This window comes from Neolamprologus brichardi, chromosome 23, assembly GCF_056152115.1.
Source record: "Neolamprologus brichardi isolate AB-2024 chromosome 23, ASM5615211v1, whole genome shotgun sequence".
NCBI lineage: Eukaryota > Metazoa > Chordata > Actinopteri > Cichliformes > Cichlidae > Neolamprologus > Neolamprologus brichardi.
In genome coordinates this window covers 19,223,723-19,244,138 of record NC_142125.1, presented here as the reverse complement: position 1 = coordinate 19,244,138, position 20,416 = coordinate 19,223,723, and the positions used below count along the sequence as shown (strand labels likewise).

Sequence of the window (20,416 nt, the reverse complement as noted above, 5' to 3'; positions counted from 1 at the left end):
TGCGGGCTAATCAGACAGTTTTATTTTTAGATTGGAAACCGAACAGGCTTACAATGAAAGTAGAAAACTGGAAACCAGGAAGACAAAATAATGATTCAGCAATGTACAAAGCTGGGAACTAATACATTTATAACTGTTTTCTAAAGGATCATTTAATGCCATTACAGGCAAGCTAAAGTCTAGCTATCGCTTCATCATTCTAACAGCAAAAGTAAAAATCACAATGAGCCCTGGATGCTCATTAAACTTGTAACCATAGACAATAATGTGTGAATGTCTCTGAGCAGTTTGTAAATTCATCTTTTGGGTAACTGCTGTTCAGTGATTCCATAATTTAAAACAGTTTAAAACATTAACTGACTGAATCCATGAATCTGAAAATGTGCTTCTGAGTGAAAGAGACAGACATGTACAGACTCTTCAACAGTCAGAGTGTTTCTCTAACAGGAGGAAACTCTTTACACTCAACTCAGCACAGAGTAACTGAGGAACCAGGAAACCAGACTGTAAATCCAGCATAAAGAGGTTCAGTGAATGTGGTGTTGAAGGTGTGGAGGTGGATCAGAGTGTCAGAGGAGACTCTGTAGAAGGACAGAGTGCCAGCAGGATGATCCACATACACTGCTACTCTGTTAGAGACAGAGGAGGAGGAGGATGGGGGGTACAGATATGTTTCTCTGTTACCGTGAACGACAGAGTAACCCTTAACATTAGAAGAAAACAGACTCCAGGACTGATCATTCCTTCCAAACACACAGTCTTTACTGTCTCCTTTTCTTTGGATTGTTCCATAGCTCACCGATATTTGAACCTCTACTTTCCACTCGACCTCCCAGTAACAGCGACCAGTCAGACCATCTATACACAGCAGTTGAAGATACTGGTAATCAAATCTGTCTGGATGATCAGGATATGACTGAACCTCCTCAACATGTGTCACCTTCTTGTTGTTGTCAGACAATTTGAGATTTCTGTGTACTGTGTTTGTGTCGATTGTGAGTTGACAGGAATCTGATGGAGAGAACAAACACAAACCAGCTGCAGTTATTGATCCATCATCTGTTCATTGATTGACACTTTGATAATGACTCCTGACATCAGAGATGTGAATGAGTGATGTGACAGTTTGAAGATGGTTGAATGTGAGCTGCTTTGTTTCATGAATCACATTAAAAACACACTTACACTTCCTCAGACCCGGTCTCAACCATCGGACTCCAGCAGGCTCCACCCTGAAAGAAGGAGGGGGGTCAGACCAGCACAGTCTCTTTCAGCATGCACACATGGACATTACATTGCTCTCATACACATTGTTAAGTTTTTATTTTTTTATTTTTAAATTGCATTATTTAGTTCATTTAAATCAAACGGAGGTTCATTTTCTACGTTGGAACAGTCAAACATTTTGACACATTTAAAGAAAATGTCTCTAAAGTTCCTTCCTCTGGTTGTCATGTAAGTATCTTCAATCGGACCGTTATGTTTTTTTGCTTTTATTACTTCTCTTAAATATAACCTGGTCAAATAAGTTTAGATATTGCATAAGTAATCAGATTTTCAACCTGACATTTTGGTATATTTTATTACTGATTAAATGAATCAAGTGGATGAAATTACTGTTGATTTCAACTGTTCCTGGATAGAAATACACATCGATACAGAAATGATTTAATGCCACTCTGAAGAAAGACTACTAGTTACAGCAGCATACAGGACAGAAAAAAGCGAATTAGAGATATATTAGAAAAGTAAAAACAGAAAAAGGTAAATAATGGGGCTCTATGGGTGTAGGTGACTGGGCAGGACAAAGCTGGCCCTCTTTACCAGTCTACCAGTTTGTGGTTTCAAAACAGTCCCTCAGCGTCTCATTGGGTTCTGTCAGGTCGCATATTTTAACAATTTTGCTGAATTTCTTCAGGGTGAAATGATGTGGATTCAGGCTTTTAGAAATCCACCACACCCCCTCCGACCCGATCTACAGAGCTCACTGCTGATGGTGTTTTATTCACCTTGGGGATGTAGTCTGAAGCAAATGTTGGAAGCTGTGATCTGAAAAGCTGAGTGGGGATGAGGGGTGGCATGGGAATCGATGCGTGGAGTTGCTTATTATCAAGTCAGTCTGATTGACATTTCTAGATTAAATAACTCTGTGAGTTAGTGTAATGTTCATCTGAAGTGAAATTAGTCTGTGGAATTGGAAGGTTTCTTTGTAATGATGTAATTAATTCATAATTCATTAATATTAAGTTGAAATTCATGGGACCACAGGGCCCAGCCTTTGTTCCACATGTGCATCAGTGAGCCTTGGTCACTCATAACCCTGTCACTGATTTACCACTGTTCCCTAGACCACTTTTTATAGATACTGACCACTGCAGACTGGGAACACATAAGAGCTGCAGGTTTGAAAATGCTCTGATCCAGTCATCCAGCCATCACAATTTGGCCATTGTCAAACTCACTCAAATCTTTAAATTTGCCCATTTTTCCTGCTTCTAACTCAATGTTGAGGACAAGGTATTCACTTGCTCCCTAACGTATCCCACCAACTAACAGGTTAGTGTTATTCACTTTAGCTGTTAGTGGTTATGATGTTGTGCCTGATCTGTGTATAAACACAGTATGCAAAATAGACTGTACAATGTGAGTGAAGTTAACACTTTGATTTTCTGTCATTGTTTTCTGAATTACTGTGGACACATGGCACTGTGCATCAACATGATGCACGCCAGTCTTCAACTGAACAGGGCAGAATATTGACCTCAGATCCTCTGCCCTCAAAGAATAGGTATGTTGAATGACACCCTTTTAAGCAAGGGATTTCACAAGCTGGAATACTTTATTCTCCTCTGAACTATTCAACATGTTTTGAGCAGAGAGACTGTCACAGAAAGCAGAGCACAGACTTTTACAGAAGGCATCAAAGGCACAGGTGTTCATGAAACAGTGCTGTCCTTTGCCAAGCTTGACTGGCTGTTGATTATTTCCATTTTTAACAGCCCGAGCTTTACTTCTTTCTTTTTTTACAGCTGGATCTGAGTGGAGCCATTCAGGACCAAGGGAGAAGTATGAAGTAAATTTCCTTTTCTTTGGTGGGATTGTGGGACCTCTCCAGTTTGTAGAGGCCTGGTGTGGATTCTGAAGCTTTACTTTACCATCCTGTCCAGCAACTTCTGCTTCTATTCACAGCAAAGGTCACACACTGGACCTTGTTTTTACTTTGGGTTTAAATATTGATTTTATTTGCTCTGAGGACATTTTTATTTCTGATCACTATGCTGTTGTTTTTAACTTGTCTTTTAATGAGCCTTTGTCCCCCGTTAGACGGATGGTTAGCTCTCGCATCTTAAACTCCTCCACAGCGGAGAAATTTGTGGATGCTTTTAACTTACAGCTATCTCCTCAAAATGGTGTTGATTTCTCAACCAGTCTTTTTAATAATTATTGCCTTTCTATTTTAGATGAAATTTGTCCAGTTAAGATGAGGAGTGTTTCTGCCTCCAAATCTCCTCCTTGGCTAAATGACAGTATTCGTTGTCTAAAACGTGATTGGTGGAGGAAAACTCATCTAAATGTTCACCTCCTCTATCTTAAGGACCTTTTAGCTTCTTTTAATAATGCGATCAGAGATGCGAGGGCTGCCCTTTTCTCACACTTGGTTGCAAAGAGCAGAGGCAATCTTAAGGTGCTATTCAACACCATTAGTGACATCCTGCTCTGCCTGCGGCCCCTATTTTTTTTAACGAGGACTGTGAAAATTTTCTCTCTTTTCTGCTTGCAAAAATTCATAACGTGAGAATGAATTTTACACACTCAGCACCTGTTATCTCGATCTCGACCTCATCTCGGCCCATCATCTTGGATACTCCTGTTTCACTACCTGAGCTGGTAAAATTAGTGAATTCAGTAAAAGCATCCTCCTGTTCACTTGACATTGTACCTGCATCATTATTCAAAAATGTCTTCCAGTCTATTGGCCCATGTTTGCTTACTTTAATCAACTCTTCACTGGCATCTGGTATAGTTCCGGTTTATTTTAAAAACGCTGCTATTCTCCCACTTTTAAAAAAACCTCAGCTAGACCCCTCTCTTTGGAGCAGCTACAGACCTATCTCTAAGTTACTGTTAATTACTAAGCTTCTAGAAAAGGTTGTGGCTAAGCAACTTATGGCAGCTCTAGATAAACATGGCATTTACGATAAGTTTCAGTCCGGTTTTTGTTGATTTCACTCCACGGAGACAGCTCTTCTTAGGGTCTCAAGTGATATCTTGATGAATAATGATGCAGGAAAATGCTCTGTTCTGCCTGTCCAATCTAATGTCTTCTTCTTCCTCATCATTAGAAACAAACAAAGTCTCATCTGCAATTTTTCTTTTGAGATTTGATTAGGACACTTCTGACACAATGGGGTTTTCAAAACTGCTGTTGCCTTCTGTCTCACTTAATACCACAATAGCAATTAGGACCTTTGCTTCCTCCAAGGATTGGAACTTTGATCGCAAGTCTTTTACCTGATGAGGCTTTTTTTCTCAAACAGTCCCACTGGCAAATCATTTTGATGAAGTGTGCCACATCCACTCCGATGAAACATAGTGGTAGTTTGTGGGATTTTTTTTAGGATTTATTGCACTAGCTCACGTGGTTGCAGTGCTACTGGGATTTAAAAATAGTTACGCAAAACGGAGCGTGCCCGCTCTGACCGGTTTTAAAGGGTTAATGTAGCTCTTCAAATCTGAATGATGTGTTAAAGCCTTCACTAAAGCACCAAGTAAAGTTAAAGAGAAATCACAAATGGCTTCTTTTGGGATTGATGCTCCAGCACGAATCCATTCTGATAACCATCTTGTGATTGCCTGGACATCATGTCTCTCTGACAACATTTGCACCACTGGGATGTGAGAGTTGTCGCTTCCTGTTAAAACACCTTGATATAGGAAGATATTTCCAGACAAACCATTAGGCCTGAGAAGCTTTTTTACAACTCAGCCAGTTGCATCAAAGGCAACTATGGGGTGCTTCACCGTCTTGTACATTAGCATTTGAGTTTGACTCCAGTAGTGACAGAAGAACTTGTCTAATCTAATGTCTCCAATGCTTCCACTGTGAGAAGAACTATATTTTAATGAGTGGAGTGACAGTATTGGATTTTTATGAGCCACTTCTAGTTGATTTTGTTTGTGGTAGATGGCTTGGATCTGGATCACCAGCGTCCATCAGCTTTGCTGCCTCTGATGCTCTCCACACATGGGGCTGCAAAGTTCACAAAGTTATTTTGTTACTTCTGCCCACAGACTTCTGGACATGGCTCTCTTAGAAAAGCCAGTGTGCAGTGTGCATCTGTGTTTGGCATTACACACTTCAGCACCATTGGGCAGTGAATTTCAGGTTCTGTCGGACTTTTATGAAACAAGATACAGTTGTGGGGTTCACCTTGGCTCGTTTAAAAGTAATGGTGCATGTACTTTTAATCTCTTTCCAGATTCCCTGGCTTACTACATGAGTCCATGTACCTGGCTTCAAAATGGCATACTTCCTTTTTTTTTTGAAAGTATTCTTTTTGTATGTGACTTCATCTGGAATCATATGTATCCACTGTTCAAATGGGAGCTCCACATTGAAAGTCTTGCAGTCTTTGTTTTGAAAAGGAGAGCTACTTGGCTCAAAAGCATTGTCATTGTCATTGCTGTCTGTGTCAGTCTCCTTTCATTACTGTAATCCAGAGCAGACCATACAGTGTGTCTGTTTAATTTAACAAAAGTGTAAAGTGCTATTGGTGTCATCTTCTTTGCACAGATTTTGCCCTATTTCATCACTTGGAGTTGAAATGTTTCATTTTTTTTTTTTTTTGACTGCTTCTTTTGAAGCACAAAGGACTTCCAACACTGCAGTTTTGTTCACCACTGATTTCTTTGGCATCTGTTAAGCAAAATTTAAAAAATATATTATATTACTGCTTTAATTTGGTTATAACTGTAGTTCAAATAATTAAGTGAAAATAAAATTACTTACTTTAATGCACTGCTTTGAAATAGTGAACTGAAGTGTTGATGATTGCTGTTGATCATGATATCTAACTTAATATGGCTTCTGTGCCAATTTTAAATTCCTGTTTTGTTCAGTTTGTTCAGTTCTGTTTATTTTATTTAATTTAACTTTTTATTTTTATGTTGCTTTAAATAACATTATTCTATGTTGTGCACTAATTTAGAAAAACACTGCCTTTTGTTCATAAAAAGTGCTATGACTAAAAACTTTTTTTTTTTTTAAATTCTGCAAGCTTGCATGCTCTAAAATGTACAGAAAAAATGCCTGGTGGTTGTCAGGTTCTACCACAGTTTTGATTATAAACTTTTTCTAATGATTTATTTTTGATCAAGCCAGGCTGAAGGTTTCCCCTGCGTACCGTCTTTCTGCTAGGATAAACAGGCCGTAAACCTGTCTCTATACAAAGAATACAGAAATACTGAAAATGAGTTAATAGTTAAACCTACAGAGATCAAAATGATGAATAAATGGTGCCCACCTACATAAATACCTCTTGTTATTGTTCAGTTAGACTGGTGTTTTTGTTGTAAGCTGTCAGGGGTTGCTGAGTGGATGTGGAGAAGAGGACTGAAACGCAGGACTCACGGTGAAGATTCAGGGTGTTTATTGTGAGGGATGAATGACGAAAACAGGAGATGGCTGGCTGACTGACTGAATAACTGAATGAATGGCTGACTGATCTGAACTTGGAAGGCAAACATGGGGCATAGACAGCAGTGACAACATCAATGACGTGACGCCGACCAGGAGAGAACTGAGGACTTAAATACACTGGCTGAACAATGACTGATAGGTAACAGGTGAGTGAGCAGCTGAACACAATTGAACTAACGATGCATGGAATAAGAACTAGAACATAATGCACACAGAGTAACGCTAACACAAAACAGTTAGTGGAACGTACAGAGGATAAACAGTGAACATGAACTGAAAATACTGGGTCAACGACCCAGGAACCCTGACATAAGCAAAGGAAAGATTGTTCTCAGTGTATTATTGTCCATGTCACATCTACATGAAACAAACAAGAGCTGAGTGAAGTACACAGAAAATGTTTCCAGCTCTTTCTCCTCTATCAGATATTCTTTCCATACCTGAGAGTGTCCAGTCTCAAGTGTAGATCCTTTAGCAGATTCATTCCTGAGTCTCCAGGATGATTGTAGCTCAGGTCCAGCTCTCTCAGATTTGAGGGGTTGGAGCTCAGAGCTGAAGCTATAGAAGTACAGCCATCCTCTGTGATCAGACAGCCTGAAAGACTGCAGACACACAAAATAACAATCCATCTGTGAACACTTTATTTTAAATGTTTTTTAGTTTTTCTAAAAAACATATCCATATTCATTTTCATCCATTAAATCAATGTATCTTTATTTATAGTGACCACATGCAACAGACAACAACAGCTGTTTCAAGTTGTTAAATTGTGTAAGGCGTTTATTCTAGCATGGCTAAAATGTGGTTCAGTCACCTGATCCAGTCCTAACTGTAGGCTATAAGTATAAAGGGCGTCTTTTTTCTGAACTTCTGGTTCCATAGAAGAGAGATCTCTATCCTAGTTATACAAACTAGTTATACAAACTCTAACAGCCATAAGTAAGTCTGCAGTCTTAGTGTCAAGTGCTCTATTTGAATGGATAAAGTAAGTACTGAACACAGCACCAATTTTCTAAGTAAATTTATTTCTAAAGGTGCTATTGGCATGAAATTCTCAAAAGATATGTGTAATAACCCATCCAATCCACACTTGCAAAGAAATTAAACCATAGATGTCCTTAAATTAAGTTTTGTGTAATAAACTTAATTTTAGGACACAGGAAAAATGTTTTCTAGTGTTGAAAATTTTAGTAAGAGTTCTTCTTCTTTCTTTTTTTTTGTCTAAAAGCTTTTGTTGGCGGTGACAACTTCAAGATGCCTCCTGTATGGAGAAATTAGTCACATACATCGCTCAGGTGTGGTTCTTCATCAAAAATAATCTTCAAATCTGGAAGGCTTTTTTCTACGAACTCTGACCTTTAGATCTTGCTATAGATTTTCAGTTGGATTCAGTTTGGGTGATTGGCTGGGCCAATCTTTACTTTCTTTCTCTGAAAACAATTGAGAGTTTCCTTGACTGAAACATCCACCCTCATTTCATTTTCATCATCCTGGTAGATGGCAACAGATTTTTATCAAGAATGTCTCGTTGCATTTTTCCAAACATCCTTCCTTCAAGTATATGAAGCATGCAAATGCCCTGTGCTGAAAAATACCAATACACTATGATGTTCCCACATCCAAACGTCACTGCTGGTGTTTTGGGGGTGAAATGCAGTGAAATACTATGGCATCCAAAGATTTTAATTTAGGTCCAATCTGAACAGACTATATTCTCCTAGTATTTCACAGGCTTGTCCAAATATTTTTCAGCAAACTTTAAATAATGGTGTTTCTTCAGTAATGGAGTCTTGCATGATCAGAGTGCTAATAGGCCATGGTGGTTGAGTGAATTACTTATACTTTTCTTAGCAACAATTATACCTGCTGTTTCCAGGTCTTTCAGTAGCTCCTCACAAGTGGTTCTTCGATCTTGGATAATTCTTTTCACTTGTCTGTCTGGCATTTGTGGGGAGCACCTTGTCATTGTAAGTTTATTTTGAAATTATGTTCTTTCTACTTCTGGATTATGACGCCAACAGAGCTCACTGGACCCTTCAGTAGTTCAGAAATTCTTCCTTAGCCTATACCATCAGTATGCTTTGCAGCAATTGTGAAGGTCTTGAGAGATCTCATCAGTTATACACATAGTGATATTTTTCTTGTGTGACACCTTGGTTATGAGACACATGGGCCATCAGTTCTGACCATGACAAATCATATTAATTTGCACTGAGTGGAAAGATTGCTTTCTAATTACCATGATGTTCCATGCCTTTTTACACCTCCTTTGCTTCATGTATTCAATACTTTTTCCCTGTATCATTTCTCATTGTCACACATAATTAATGGCCATCTATGGTTTGATTTCTTTGTTACTGACATCTGGTGATAATTTCATGTCAACAGCACCAAATAGAAATATATTTACTTAGAAAGTTGGTGATGTGTTAATGCTTATTTTTGCTGTTGTAAATGAGAAGAAGTTGTTGCTCTGGATATAGCAGGAAGCCACTGATGAAAAGTCAATATGGATGAAATATGATCTCTCTCTTTCTAGTCACTCTTAGTACTCCCACTGGAAGGTTTTGCTTAAGCTAAAGACTCTTCAGGGAGCTTTTAAAGCAGTTTAACCTCAAAGCAATAAATGCTACCCATCAGCACTACTCTGAGACTTTGTTTCTAATTCTAGAAACATTAAATAGAGCAATTCCAGTTATTTGTTAAATGTGCACATCAAAGAACATATCATTAAAAAAGTGTATTAGAGTTTCATGACAGTGTTACCAGAAGCTGAGGTAATGCCATCTAGAATAAGTATAAATTAAAAATCAAAAATTAATACATTCTTAAACATCAAGTTAAAGGTAGTCACCCTCGTACTAAATACTCATTCAATTTCAGATTTTTATTTTTCGGTTGTAACTTCAGTAACGATTTCAAACTATTCCAAAGGCAATAAGTTCAATTCAATTCAATTCAATTCAATTCAATTCAATTCAATTTTATTTATATAGCACCAAATCACAACAAAAGTAGCCTCAAGGCGCTTATAAGTTAAACCCTTGTGAGCTCAGAAAACAATTTATGATTATTTGACTTAAAATGATATCGGAACAGGCCTTGCATTATCATAAAAAGGCTGACTGGATATATTACTTTGATTTGTAGACTGTGGCAAACTTGCGACAAAAATAATTAGGCCCAGAGAACAGTTAATATTTGATGTGTTTGTGATGTTCGTTTTATATTTAAGGTAAAGGGGTTGCAATTATAGGGAACAACTCGGAGTTAGCATTAGTGTAGGATGTGTTGGCTGCAATGGATTGTGAAAGTCAAGAATAAATGTACTTATAGGACTAAGGAATAAGAAGGAAACTTTGAAATGAATTAGTCTTCGTTTATTAATATGGGTTCTGCTCAGTGTTTAACTCAGTCTAATCCTCATGTGTTATCCATCCATGAGGTTTCAATACTATTAACAAGACAATCTACCTGTGTGAAAGTAAAGTTTAGGTAGCATCTATAAATTGTGGTGACACATGGCATCGAAGAAAAACAAAGTCAAATCACTTGCATCTAATTGAGATTTGCAGGGCGTGAAGTGTATCACAGTTGACATTAATTGCTGTGACATTAAATTCCCAATACTCTCATTTTGAGAAATCAACCTTTGAAAGTCCATCCATCTATTCGCTTCTGCTTATTCTGTTCAGGGTCGTGGGGGGGGGGGGGGGGGGGGGGGGTGGATGGGGCCTAGCCCAGCCGTCTTAGGGCGAGAGGCGGGGTTCACCCTGGACAGGTCACCAGTCTGTCACAGGGCTAACACATAGACATAGACAACCATTTGCACTCACATTCACTCCCACATTCACACCTATGAGCAATTTTCAAATTAACCTATCCCCACTAAGTGAATGTCTATGGACTGTAGGAGGAAGCTGGAGGACCCAGGGAGAACATGCAAACTCCACACAGAAAGACTTTGAAAATATATATTTTAAAATTCCAGAAACTTTTGTTGCAAAGAGTGAAAAGAGTAAAAAATAGAAATACACCTCGACATGTAATTCTCTGGATTTAAACTAGCCTGGTAACTGGTGTATATTCAAACCAGTGTCATGCATATCAGTAATTGTTACCAGTTCAAAAACAAAAGAATTTGAAGAAGAAAAACCTTTTCAGACAATAATCAAACCAAATTAAATTCAAAGTGACTAAAGAATTCTGTACAGGTAGTGGCTTATGCACTACTATGGTTCAGATTTTAAGTGGTAATCAGTGTAAAAGTCTGAAACCTGACCTGAGAGTTTCCAGTTTCCAGTATGGACTCTTGAGGCCAACAGACAAAAGCTTCACTCCTGAATCCCGCAAGTTGTTGTTACTCAGGTCCAGCTCTCTCAGACTAACGGGCAGGGAACTGAGAAGTGAGGACAGAGCATCACAGCTTTTCTCTGAGAGGTCACAGCCACTCAGTCTGAAAAACAATGATAATAGTGGTTAAATTAAATCATTTAATATTGCACATATTAAAGGAAAACAGAGTGTGCACTACAGTTCTTGGTTATTTAAAATAAATTAAAACATGTCTCAAATTTGTCAAAAATAAAACACCTTAAATTCGCCCAGTAAAAACACAACTATGCCTATATAATTAAATCTAAACCAGTGAGGAGCTGGTAGATTTAGTCATACTTGTGTAATACCCACTGGCACAGGCACACTAGGCACAGTCTGTGTTTTGTTTTGTTTTTTTCTTTCTTTTTGTTCAGGTAAGTAGAATAAACATTTTAAACAGACACAGATGAGTCCATTTTACTTACAGAGCTTTGTTGGAGGCTTTGACCACAGGCAGCAGCCTTAGAAGAGCCTTCTCTGAAGCAGAGTATTTCTTCAGGTCAAACACATTCATATCTTTTTCTGATGACAATAAGATGAAGACCAGAGCTGACCACTGAGCAGGAGACAGTTTATCTGCAGAGAGATGTCCCGATCTCAGAGACTGTTGGATCTCCTCCACTAGAGAACAATCATTCAGTTCATTTAAACAGTGGAACAGATTGATATTTTTCTCTGCAGATAGATTCTCACTGAGCTTGTTCTTGATATACTGAACTGTTCCCTGATTGGTCTGTGAGCCACGTTCTGTCTGTGTCAGCAGGCCTTGTAGGAGAGTCTGATTGGTCTGAATTGAAAGACCCACAAGAAAACGGAGGAACAAGTCCAAGTGTCCATTTGGACTCTGTAAGGCCTTATCCACAGCACTCTCATAGAAGTATTCATCTGTTTCACACTGATGCGATGATTTTTGTTGCTCGTCCAGCAGATTAACTCCAGAGTTAATAAATGTCAGGTGGACATAAAGAGCAGCCAGAAACTCCTGAACACTGAGATGAACAAAGCAGAACACCTTATTCTGGTACAGTCCTCTCTCCTCTATAAAGATCTGTGTGAACACTCCTGAGTACACTGAGGCTGCTGTGATATCGATGCCACACTCCGTCAGGTCTGATTCATAAAAGATCAGGTTTCCTTTCTTCAGCTGCTCAAAAGCCAGTTTTCCCAGAGATTCAATCATCTTCCTACTCTCTGGACTCCAGTGTGGATCTGTCTCAGATCCTCCATCATACTTGACTTTTTTCACTTTGACCTGAACCACCAGGAAGTGGATGTACATCTGAGTGAGGGTCTTGGGCAGCTCTCCTTTCTCTTTGGTTTTCAGCACATCCTCCAGAACTGTAGCAGTGATCCAGCAGAAGACTGGGATGTGACACATGATGTGGACACTTCTTGATGTCTTGATGTGAGAGAATATCCTGCTGGCTTGCTGTTCATCTCTGAATCTTTTCCTGAAGTACTCCTCCTTCCGTGAGTCATTGAACCCCCTGATCTCTGTTACAATGTCAACACATTCTGGAGGGATCTGATTGGCTGCTGCAGGTCGTGTGGTTATCCAGAGGCGAGCAGAGGGAAGCAGGTTCCCCCTAATGAGGTTAATCAACAGCACATCCACCGTGGTGGACTTTCTAGGGTCAGTTAAGATTGTAGCTTTGTGGAAGTCCAGAGGAAGTCGACACTCATCCAGACTATCTAAGATAAAAACAACCTGGAAGTCTTCAAAGCTGCAGATTCCTGCTTGTTTGGTTTCAGTAAAAAAGTGATGAACAAGTTCCACCAAGCTGAACTTTTCCTCTTTAAGCACATTCAGCTCTCTGAAAGTGAATGGAAATATGAGCTGGATGTCCTGGTTGGCTTTGTCTTCAGCCCAGTCCAGAGTGAACTTCTGTGTTAGGACTGTTTTCCCAATGCCAGCCACTCCCTTTGTCATCACTGTCCTGACTGGTTGTTCTCTTCCAAATGAGGCTTTAAAGATGTCTTCTTGTCTGATTGTTGTTTCTGGTCTGTCTGGTTTCCTGGATGCTGTTTCAATCTGTCTGACCTCATGTTCTTCATTGACCTCTGTAGTCTCTCCCTCTGTGATGTAGAGCTCTGTGTAGATCTGATTCAGAAGAGTTGGGTTTCCTGCTCTAGCAACCCCCTCAAACACACACTGGAACTTATTCTTCAGAGAAGATTTGAGTTCATGTCGAAAATCTGCAGCAAATATTTCTGAACACACACAATAAATACATTTAATTATGGAATTATTATTTAGTAAATACGCTTACATTTTTCTTGCCTAAAGAATTGGTTTTTGAATCTATGTTTGTCCATTTCTTGAGACATTCCTAAATTTCCCATTTATGCAGCAGCTTAAATCTTTAAAGACATCCTCTTACTGCTCTGCAGACAGTCAGCCAGTTCCTCCTGCTTCAGTTTCCTCAGGAAGTGCAGTGTGATTTTCAAAAATGCTTCTCTGCTGTTTCTGTTCTCATCTTTATCTTCACCCTCCAAGACCTCCTCATCCTCTTTCTGGCTCCCTAAGGATTCTGGGTAATCTGAACTTAGAATTTTCTGGATCTCCTTCAGCTCATTCTTGAAAAAAGTGATGATGTTGTCCTCCAGTAGCTGGAACAGAAGATGATATGAATAATCCAGCCAGACTGAAATCATTGACCAAAACCTCAGATGATGGACACATTAACAATTCAGTGGTCTATAAAGTCCAGAATGGAGTAAACAGAACAGATGTAAGAGCTGTTTTTCTGCATGTACAGACCATAAATACAGAGTCCAAATGTGTCTGATGGTGTTTGGCAGGTTGATCAATGGGAACCATTGAACTCTTCTGGTCCACTCTATAAAGAGTCATAAAGAATTAGTTCACATTATGACTTTCCATACAGAGATAAATACAAGCTAAAGGAAACAAGAGATGCTTTGCTGTTTGTCTTGGTGTCAAACTGAGAATCTTCTCTCTGATATTTGAGAAGATCAGATAAGGTGACAAGTATGAAGAGTTTTGTTTTGGATTTTCTTTATTTTCATTTTTATGTTTCGGACTAGTCAGGTCTTAAATTTTAAAGCCAAAATAATACATTTATCTTAACCCCTCTATGAAGTACATCCCATGAGATGAAGAACTTTGTGAACATTCTTCCCAGAGCTTGTCATCCATCTTCATTATTGTCCTTTTTGATAGGTTTTTGTGGCTGATGTTAACTCAGAGTTAGAAATCATGGCTGTTATGCTTGTCTTAAAGAAAGAAATAATTAATTAATCTACTTGACATTTTTATGACTTAAAAATGGGTTACCCTCCCAAAATAAACCATATATCTCGCTAATTAGGAATTTCTTTAGTATCAAACAATTTGCACTATCAAAAGAGCCATAACTAATCATAATCACCAGGTGAACCTCTTATAAAATAAAAACTATAAAAACGAAAACTTTCTAAACTAACCATTAGTACTAATTAGCTTGCAAAACAAACACTCTTCTTTAACAGGTGTTCATATAGTAGTATAACATATGATATAAATGTACTTAAAACGTGTAAATAGGTCCGCACAAATCCAGTAAATAGATACAAGCATCTAGCACAATAATTCCCATCTTCATGGCCTTCCAGTGTATTTAGGTCATTTGTGTTAATACAATATGGAAAAAGTACACTCACTATAGAAACACATCCTACAAATACTCATTCTTCAATCTTTGACTGCTGTATTTATGAAAAGAAAAACTCCCAAAACACACAGCTTTACATACGAACATAGAAATGTGTGTGAAAAGAGCTGAGCTGGCATTAAACATAATGTAAACATTTTAAGAAACAGCATTTAGTGACACATTACCTCTCTGCAGCAGAAGAATTTTCTTTGAAATCAACATTAAAGTTCTTTGACTTATCACTTTTTAAGGACATACAGCTGGGTTCAGGTTGATGTTTACGTTTAGTTCCTCGTTTCTTCCTGTGAATAATGATGGAGCAGGGATGTGAGTGCTGAGCTGTGACATGGAGAAGAGTCATGGACAGTTAAAGATGGTCATCTCACCTCTGAGCTGTGGTCTGGCTCTCTCTGGCTCTTTTAGAGGGAGGGACTCCCTCCTCTCTGTCCTCACACTGATCCATGCTGCTAAATTCACATACACATCAGCTCACACACACTTTCTACCTTCACCTGCAGAGGAAACACAAATCATTCATGTGCACATCAACTGAAATCCTCCTTTTCCCTACAGGCCAAACAAGTAACACGCCTTCTAAAGAGCACAGATGGCCACATAAGAACAGTAAAAGTCACAGTGTGGGATAAAACGTATACAAAAACCTGTAGCATGTCTCATCCCCCTGCCTTCACTTCCTGAAAAGGACTGTTGACTATGGTAATTTAAACATATTTCCAACTAGAAATATGGTGGTGGCTGTTGTAAATATTCTTGTTTTTCTTACCCTTTTTTCCCCACTCTCCTTCAGCTCACCAGATTGACCTTGTTTCCTTTTCTCACCATTGATTGGCTCTGGACTTTGTCCCTTAATTGCACTCACCTGGCACACGTTATATAAGGACTGCACTCACTTACAGCTCACTCATTTCACTCTCACATGGGGTGGGAGCTGAGGTGAGTTTGATTTGGTCTCTTGAGTTTAAGCCTTTATTCTTAAGTTAGTTTAGTGACTTGTAGTCCAACCTTGTTTTCTCATTCAGAGTTTAGCAGTCCATGTGAGTCTTCCTTTAAGTTGAGTTACCACTGATTACAATTCAATCAACTGAAATATACTTAAAAAGATTGATGGCTGTTTGTTTCACATTCTGACCAGATGGTGATAACAACCTCAAACTTCCTTTGAATCTCTTCACTAGCACAATAATGAACTCCTCCATAAATCAATCTGGCCATCAAAATCAAACTGGAATCCGTCACGTGCACCAGTGTCTCATATCACATCTCCAGTTTTATAGTTTGACTATGAGCCCAGCTTCAGAGTCAAAGTGAAAACTCAGTCCTAATAAACATGTCATCACACTCAAACTTCACTGTTAAAGAGGACTAGACAGTTCTAGATGTGATGTAAAGTGGATGGTGAGAAACATTTCATGATGTTGAAGCTAACCTGCAGTCTTCTGATTAAGACACTCAGACAGTTATTCTGATGTGAGGAGAATACATCTCTACCTACAGACTCTACAAATATCAGCTCACAGACTTTTAGAGTTTATTGTTGGAGGAACTTTGTGGTTTGATTGCCAAGACACTAAAGATGAAATAAATCTGTTCTCTACATAAACACGCTAACAAAACCTCAGAGAATCAATTAATCAAACTTCTGTTCTGAAATTCCACTTTCACAACAAAAGCTGCAGCTGCAGATGTTACTGAGGTTTTATCAGAGACAAAGCAATCAAAATAATCCTGAATTAACATCTATGGAAGATTTCTATGAAAATAAATGAATAATGGTGGTAGAAATATAGCCTCCGGGGAAGAATAAAACATCACATTGTGGCAGTTAGCAGAGTTTTTAAATGGTTTTGAGAAAATCAATTATTTATTTATTTAATGCAAGTTGCTCATGATTCTATACATGCACATTTTGTGATTATTGAAACAGAAGTTTATTTAGATGAGGATAATAAATTAGTTTTCATTAACAGAACATAACAATGACATCTTTCTAGTTTTATCATTATCCCTATTACCGCACATTATCAGCAATGAGTGAGACAGGCTATTTAATTTTACCTTTTATTTATTACTGATTTTCTGTCCACACCTTACATGTCACATATGTGATCATTCACACTACCTGGTCTCCCTCACAGTCTGTTAGTATTTCATGTCTTGTTTGTAGGCACTATAGAACTGGTGTAGCTCGTATCAGTGGGACTACAACTGATTATGTAGTTGTGAGGGACTAACTACAGCAGGACTGCAGTGAATCCCTCAAAGCCTCCATAAATCCATCCTGCAGTATCACTGTAGACTGACAAGCAGCACTCAGGGGGAACCAGCAGGGGGTGCTCACTGATTCCTGTTAAATATTATCCACGAAATATGGAGAATATTTAACACATGAATATGAACCTTGATGCCCATAAAACAACTTGAGTATCAGTCAGACTGGAGTCCAGCATTTGAACCATCTGAACTCAAATCAGAGCTCGTTTTATAGTTTATAGTTTGATTTGTGAGCCTCTATCTAATCTGTTCAGAGTTCACAGGAATACTGAGTCTTACTAAATATCACATTACAGTCTGATCTCCTCTGTTAAAGAGGCTCAAACAGTGGCAGATGTGATATGAAATACAGAATGAGAAACATTTAATGAAGCTGGTAAAAACCTGCAGCCATCTGAAGACACTGACACAGACTGTTCGCCTGAAGAGAAGAGAGTAAACCAAATATCTACTTGTAAATTTTGTCAAGTTTATATTCAAGGCACATTATGGTTTTGAGTCTTTATCCAATGTATCACAGTCCTCATCAGTTTTCTGCATAAACACACTAACAAAGAGCAGCAGCTGATTTGTGATGAAGACAAAACCTGAGAGACAATAATGAATCAAAGTTTCACTTACTCAGCTACTTCCAGTGAACTTCTTCACTCTTTGGTTCTCCACTGTGTGGACCACATCTGTTTAGAAAAACAGAAAATCCTGTGCTTCTTCTCTGTGATCTGGCTGCCGCCACATTGAACACTTTAAATCATAAAAGAGTCTTAAGATGCATCTCAGAGCTCAAAGATCAACTGCTCCACCTTAATATGTCTTTAAACTTATCAATGATTACAACAACAGCAAGAACTTCCTGCTGTGACTCTGATGCTGTAAAACAAACAGACACAGACACACCCAGCCTGCTTGCTTTATTTGAAATAATGAACATTTGTACTGCAAAGGTTGAAATATTAACAAATCTGTTTACAGACTACTTCTTCCAGTTAGTACAGATACCAGCATTACTTCAGACATCTGGAAGGAATCATGTTGGATTAATATAAGTAATAAATAATGGATGAATCTGACTATTTTTGAAAGAAAAGTGTTCCTGCAAACAAAAACAACAACAACAACAACAAAACCCTAGATACTGGGCAGTGAAATGTGCTGCCCAGTATCAGAGAGCTTTGTCTCAGTCACAGGTCACAGATCCTCCAAAAGGATGATGAACCAAAACAGGGCTAAAAACTGAAACATGATTGTGCTGAACCACAATTAGTACATTTTCAGTAAATTTTTAACTATTTCTAGTTTTGTCAGTTTTAAGGCAGCATGGTGGCTCACTGTTGCCTCACAGTGTGAACATCCTGAGTTCAACTCCACCACCAGTTCAGGGCCTTTCTGTGTGGAGTTTGCTTTTTTTTTTTTCCTCCCACAGTCCAAAGACATGCAGCTAGTGGGGTTAGGTTAACTGATGATTCCAAATGCCCATAGATGTGAGTGTGAATGACTGTCTGTCTGTTTGTGTTAGCCATATGACAGACTGGCGACCTGTTATAAGTTGCTCAGAACAAAAACCATAATCTGAGCAAAAAAAAAAAACAATATATATATATATATATATATATATATATATATATATATTAATGGGCATTATGATGGTGTAGCAGAGAAGAATGTAGTCATGACAGAGCTGCTGACTTTACAAAGTAAGGTAAACCTATATTATAGGAAGTATATGAAGAGATTAAACTGATAATGCAAGCTAAAAATAAGACACATGTATGACTGTGTGTGACAGGAAAAGTAGTGAACAGAAGTTTACAATTAAAAGTGCGGCATGTTTGAAAAAGTTTGGTCAGTGAGACTGAAAAATAGCTGCATAAGTTACCATTGGGAACATACCCCTGTAAGAACCCTGACATTACCTGGATAAGATCAAATCCTGCTTCGTAGTGCAGACCTCAGTAATTGGACGCGGTCCAGTTGGATTCTTATATGTTGTGAGTAGAAGGACTAAGAAGGACTGGTGTTTCCCAGTCTGCAGTCTGCCTGCAGAAAATGAACCAATGGAACAAATTGAAGCTGATTATTTCACACACATATTTCAGCTCACAGCTTTAAAATTACAACATTAAACCATTGTTACTACAGAGAAATCTATCATAATTTTTAAAAACACTTTGATTTAATACATTTCTGAGAAAGATCAACAAAGATTCATGAAAAGGACTCCGATTTATTCACAGATTAATTATTTATCACTGGAAACATTCTTCATGTGATCATGATTCTGTTTGCCTGTAAACGTAGTTCACGTTAACATCAATCTTTTTTAAATTTAATGTTTTAGCAACATTTTATCTGTACTTAAGAGTTTTGAATATTTCCGTGTAAAATGCTGTCATAGCACATCCAGACTCTCTGTAGATGTTCAACAACTCCCCGAAAATATATTCAGTGATGTTTGGAAGCAGTCATGTAGGGAAAAAGCTGCCCTGATGTCCACAAACTCAGTATTTCTAGATATGTATAGATCTTACCGAGATCACCGGCTCTGTCTCTACTTTGATGACAGACTGATGACATCAGCACTCATGCTGAACACAGACTGTGGGGAACTGATGAACTGATGTCTAACTGGGACTTTAATGTCACAAACTTGTGTAGATTAATTGTACTCTGATATCAGCTTTAGGAATAAGGTAATGATTTACAGACAGCTGCTTCAGGCTCCCCTGGGCTTGTCAGTGAGAAAGTCAGTAACAATTGTGATTGATATGTAATCAGCTTTAAATTATTATGTTTAAATTTAATAAAGTTTAATAAACAATAAAAGTTCATAAAAACTTTTGGTCCAGTCAGTCTCTGAGTAAGACCACTCTTCTGTGGGTGTAAACAGTGAACAATAGCCTACTTCCTGTTAGAACAGAGCCAGAGGTTTGTGACGCAGTATTTGTATTTCGAGGTTTATGTCGAATTTTTGTTACATCTATATTAAATAATAATTTACACAGACCTGTCCCTCTATCCTCTGAGTTAAGCTGCTGACCATCAACTAACTGTTTCTGCTCTCATTCCCGGACTCTGATCACACACACAGAAAATGACGAACAGGTTACCAGTCGCTTTGTTCGTGAGTCCGTTACTGTGAACTATGCAGCAGCAGATTTGTGCTGTTTGTGCTGGAACTAAGCTGCACACAGCTGATGTTAACTTAAAAAACAAAACAAAACAAAAAAACCCATCACAGACTGCTTTCATTACCTTCACATGGATACTCACACCGACAAGATCATCTGCGACACCAAGTTCAGGAAAACGAAAGTGAAACTTTAATAAAAAGAAGAAAAAAAACTGGGACAGGACGGGTTTGTGAGAAAGCTGGTGCTCGGAAACACAAGTTTAG

General features: G+C 38.3%; 1 protein-coding gene across 3 annotated transcripts; it reads right to left on the bottom strand.

Moving 5' to 3' along the window:
- On the bottom strand, window positions 1-20,335 carry LOC102800305 (NLR family CARD domain-containing protein 3-like). Of its 3 annotated transcripts, none has more exons than XM_087836799.1 (12): window positions 20,275-20,335; window positions 18,936-19,059; window positions 17,647-17,702; window positions 15,120-15,245; window positions 14,919-15,035; window positions 13,839-13,917; window positions 13,459-13,687; window positions 11,503-13,288; window positions 10,983-11,156; window positions 7,141-7,302; window positions 1,186-1,232; window positions 1-1,011 (listed from the first exon to the last, which is right to left on the bottom strand). In XM_087836799.1, exons 4-12 carry the CDS (start codon window positions 15,194-15,196, stop codon window positions 470-472), a joined length of 3,213 nt encoding a protein of 1,070 aa, XP_087692925.1. In that variant the 5' UTR covers window positions 15,197-15,245; window positions 17,647-17,702; window positions 18,936-19,059; window positions 20,275-20,335; the 3' UTR covers window positions 1-469. The 3 variants fall into 3 exon arrangements, with proteins under 3 accessions (XP_087692925.1, XP_087692924.1, XP_087692926.1); XM_087836798.1 differs by having other exon boundaries at window positions 20,293-20,335; XM_087836800.1 differs by lacking the exons at window positions 18,936-19,059; window positions 20,275-20,335 and having other exon boundaries at window positions 17,647-18,596.
- Between the last annotated feature and the right edge of the window lie 81 nt (window positions 20,336-20,416).

Coding starts and splice junctions, on each gene's coding strand:
- LOC102800305 (XM_087836799.1), bottom strand. CDS start 15,196: ATGGATCAGTGTGAGGACAGAGAGGAGGGAGTCCCTCCCTCTAAAAGA. Junction 11,157..11,502: donor AAAGCCTCCAACAAAGCTCT/GTAAGTAAAATG, acceptor ATTGTTTTTCAG/ACTGAGTGGCTGTGACCTCT. Junction 1,012..1,185: donor GAGACCGGGTCTGAGGAAGT/GTAAGTGTGTTT, acceptor TCTCTCCATCAG/ATTCCTGTCAACTCACAATC.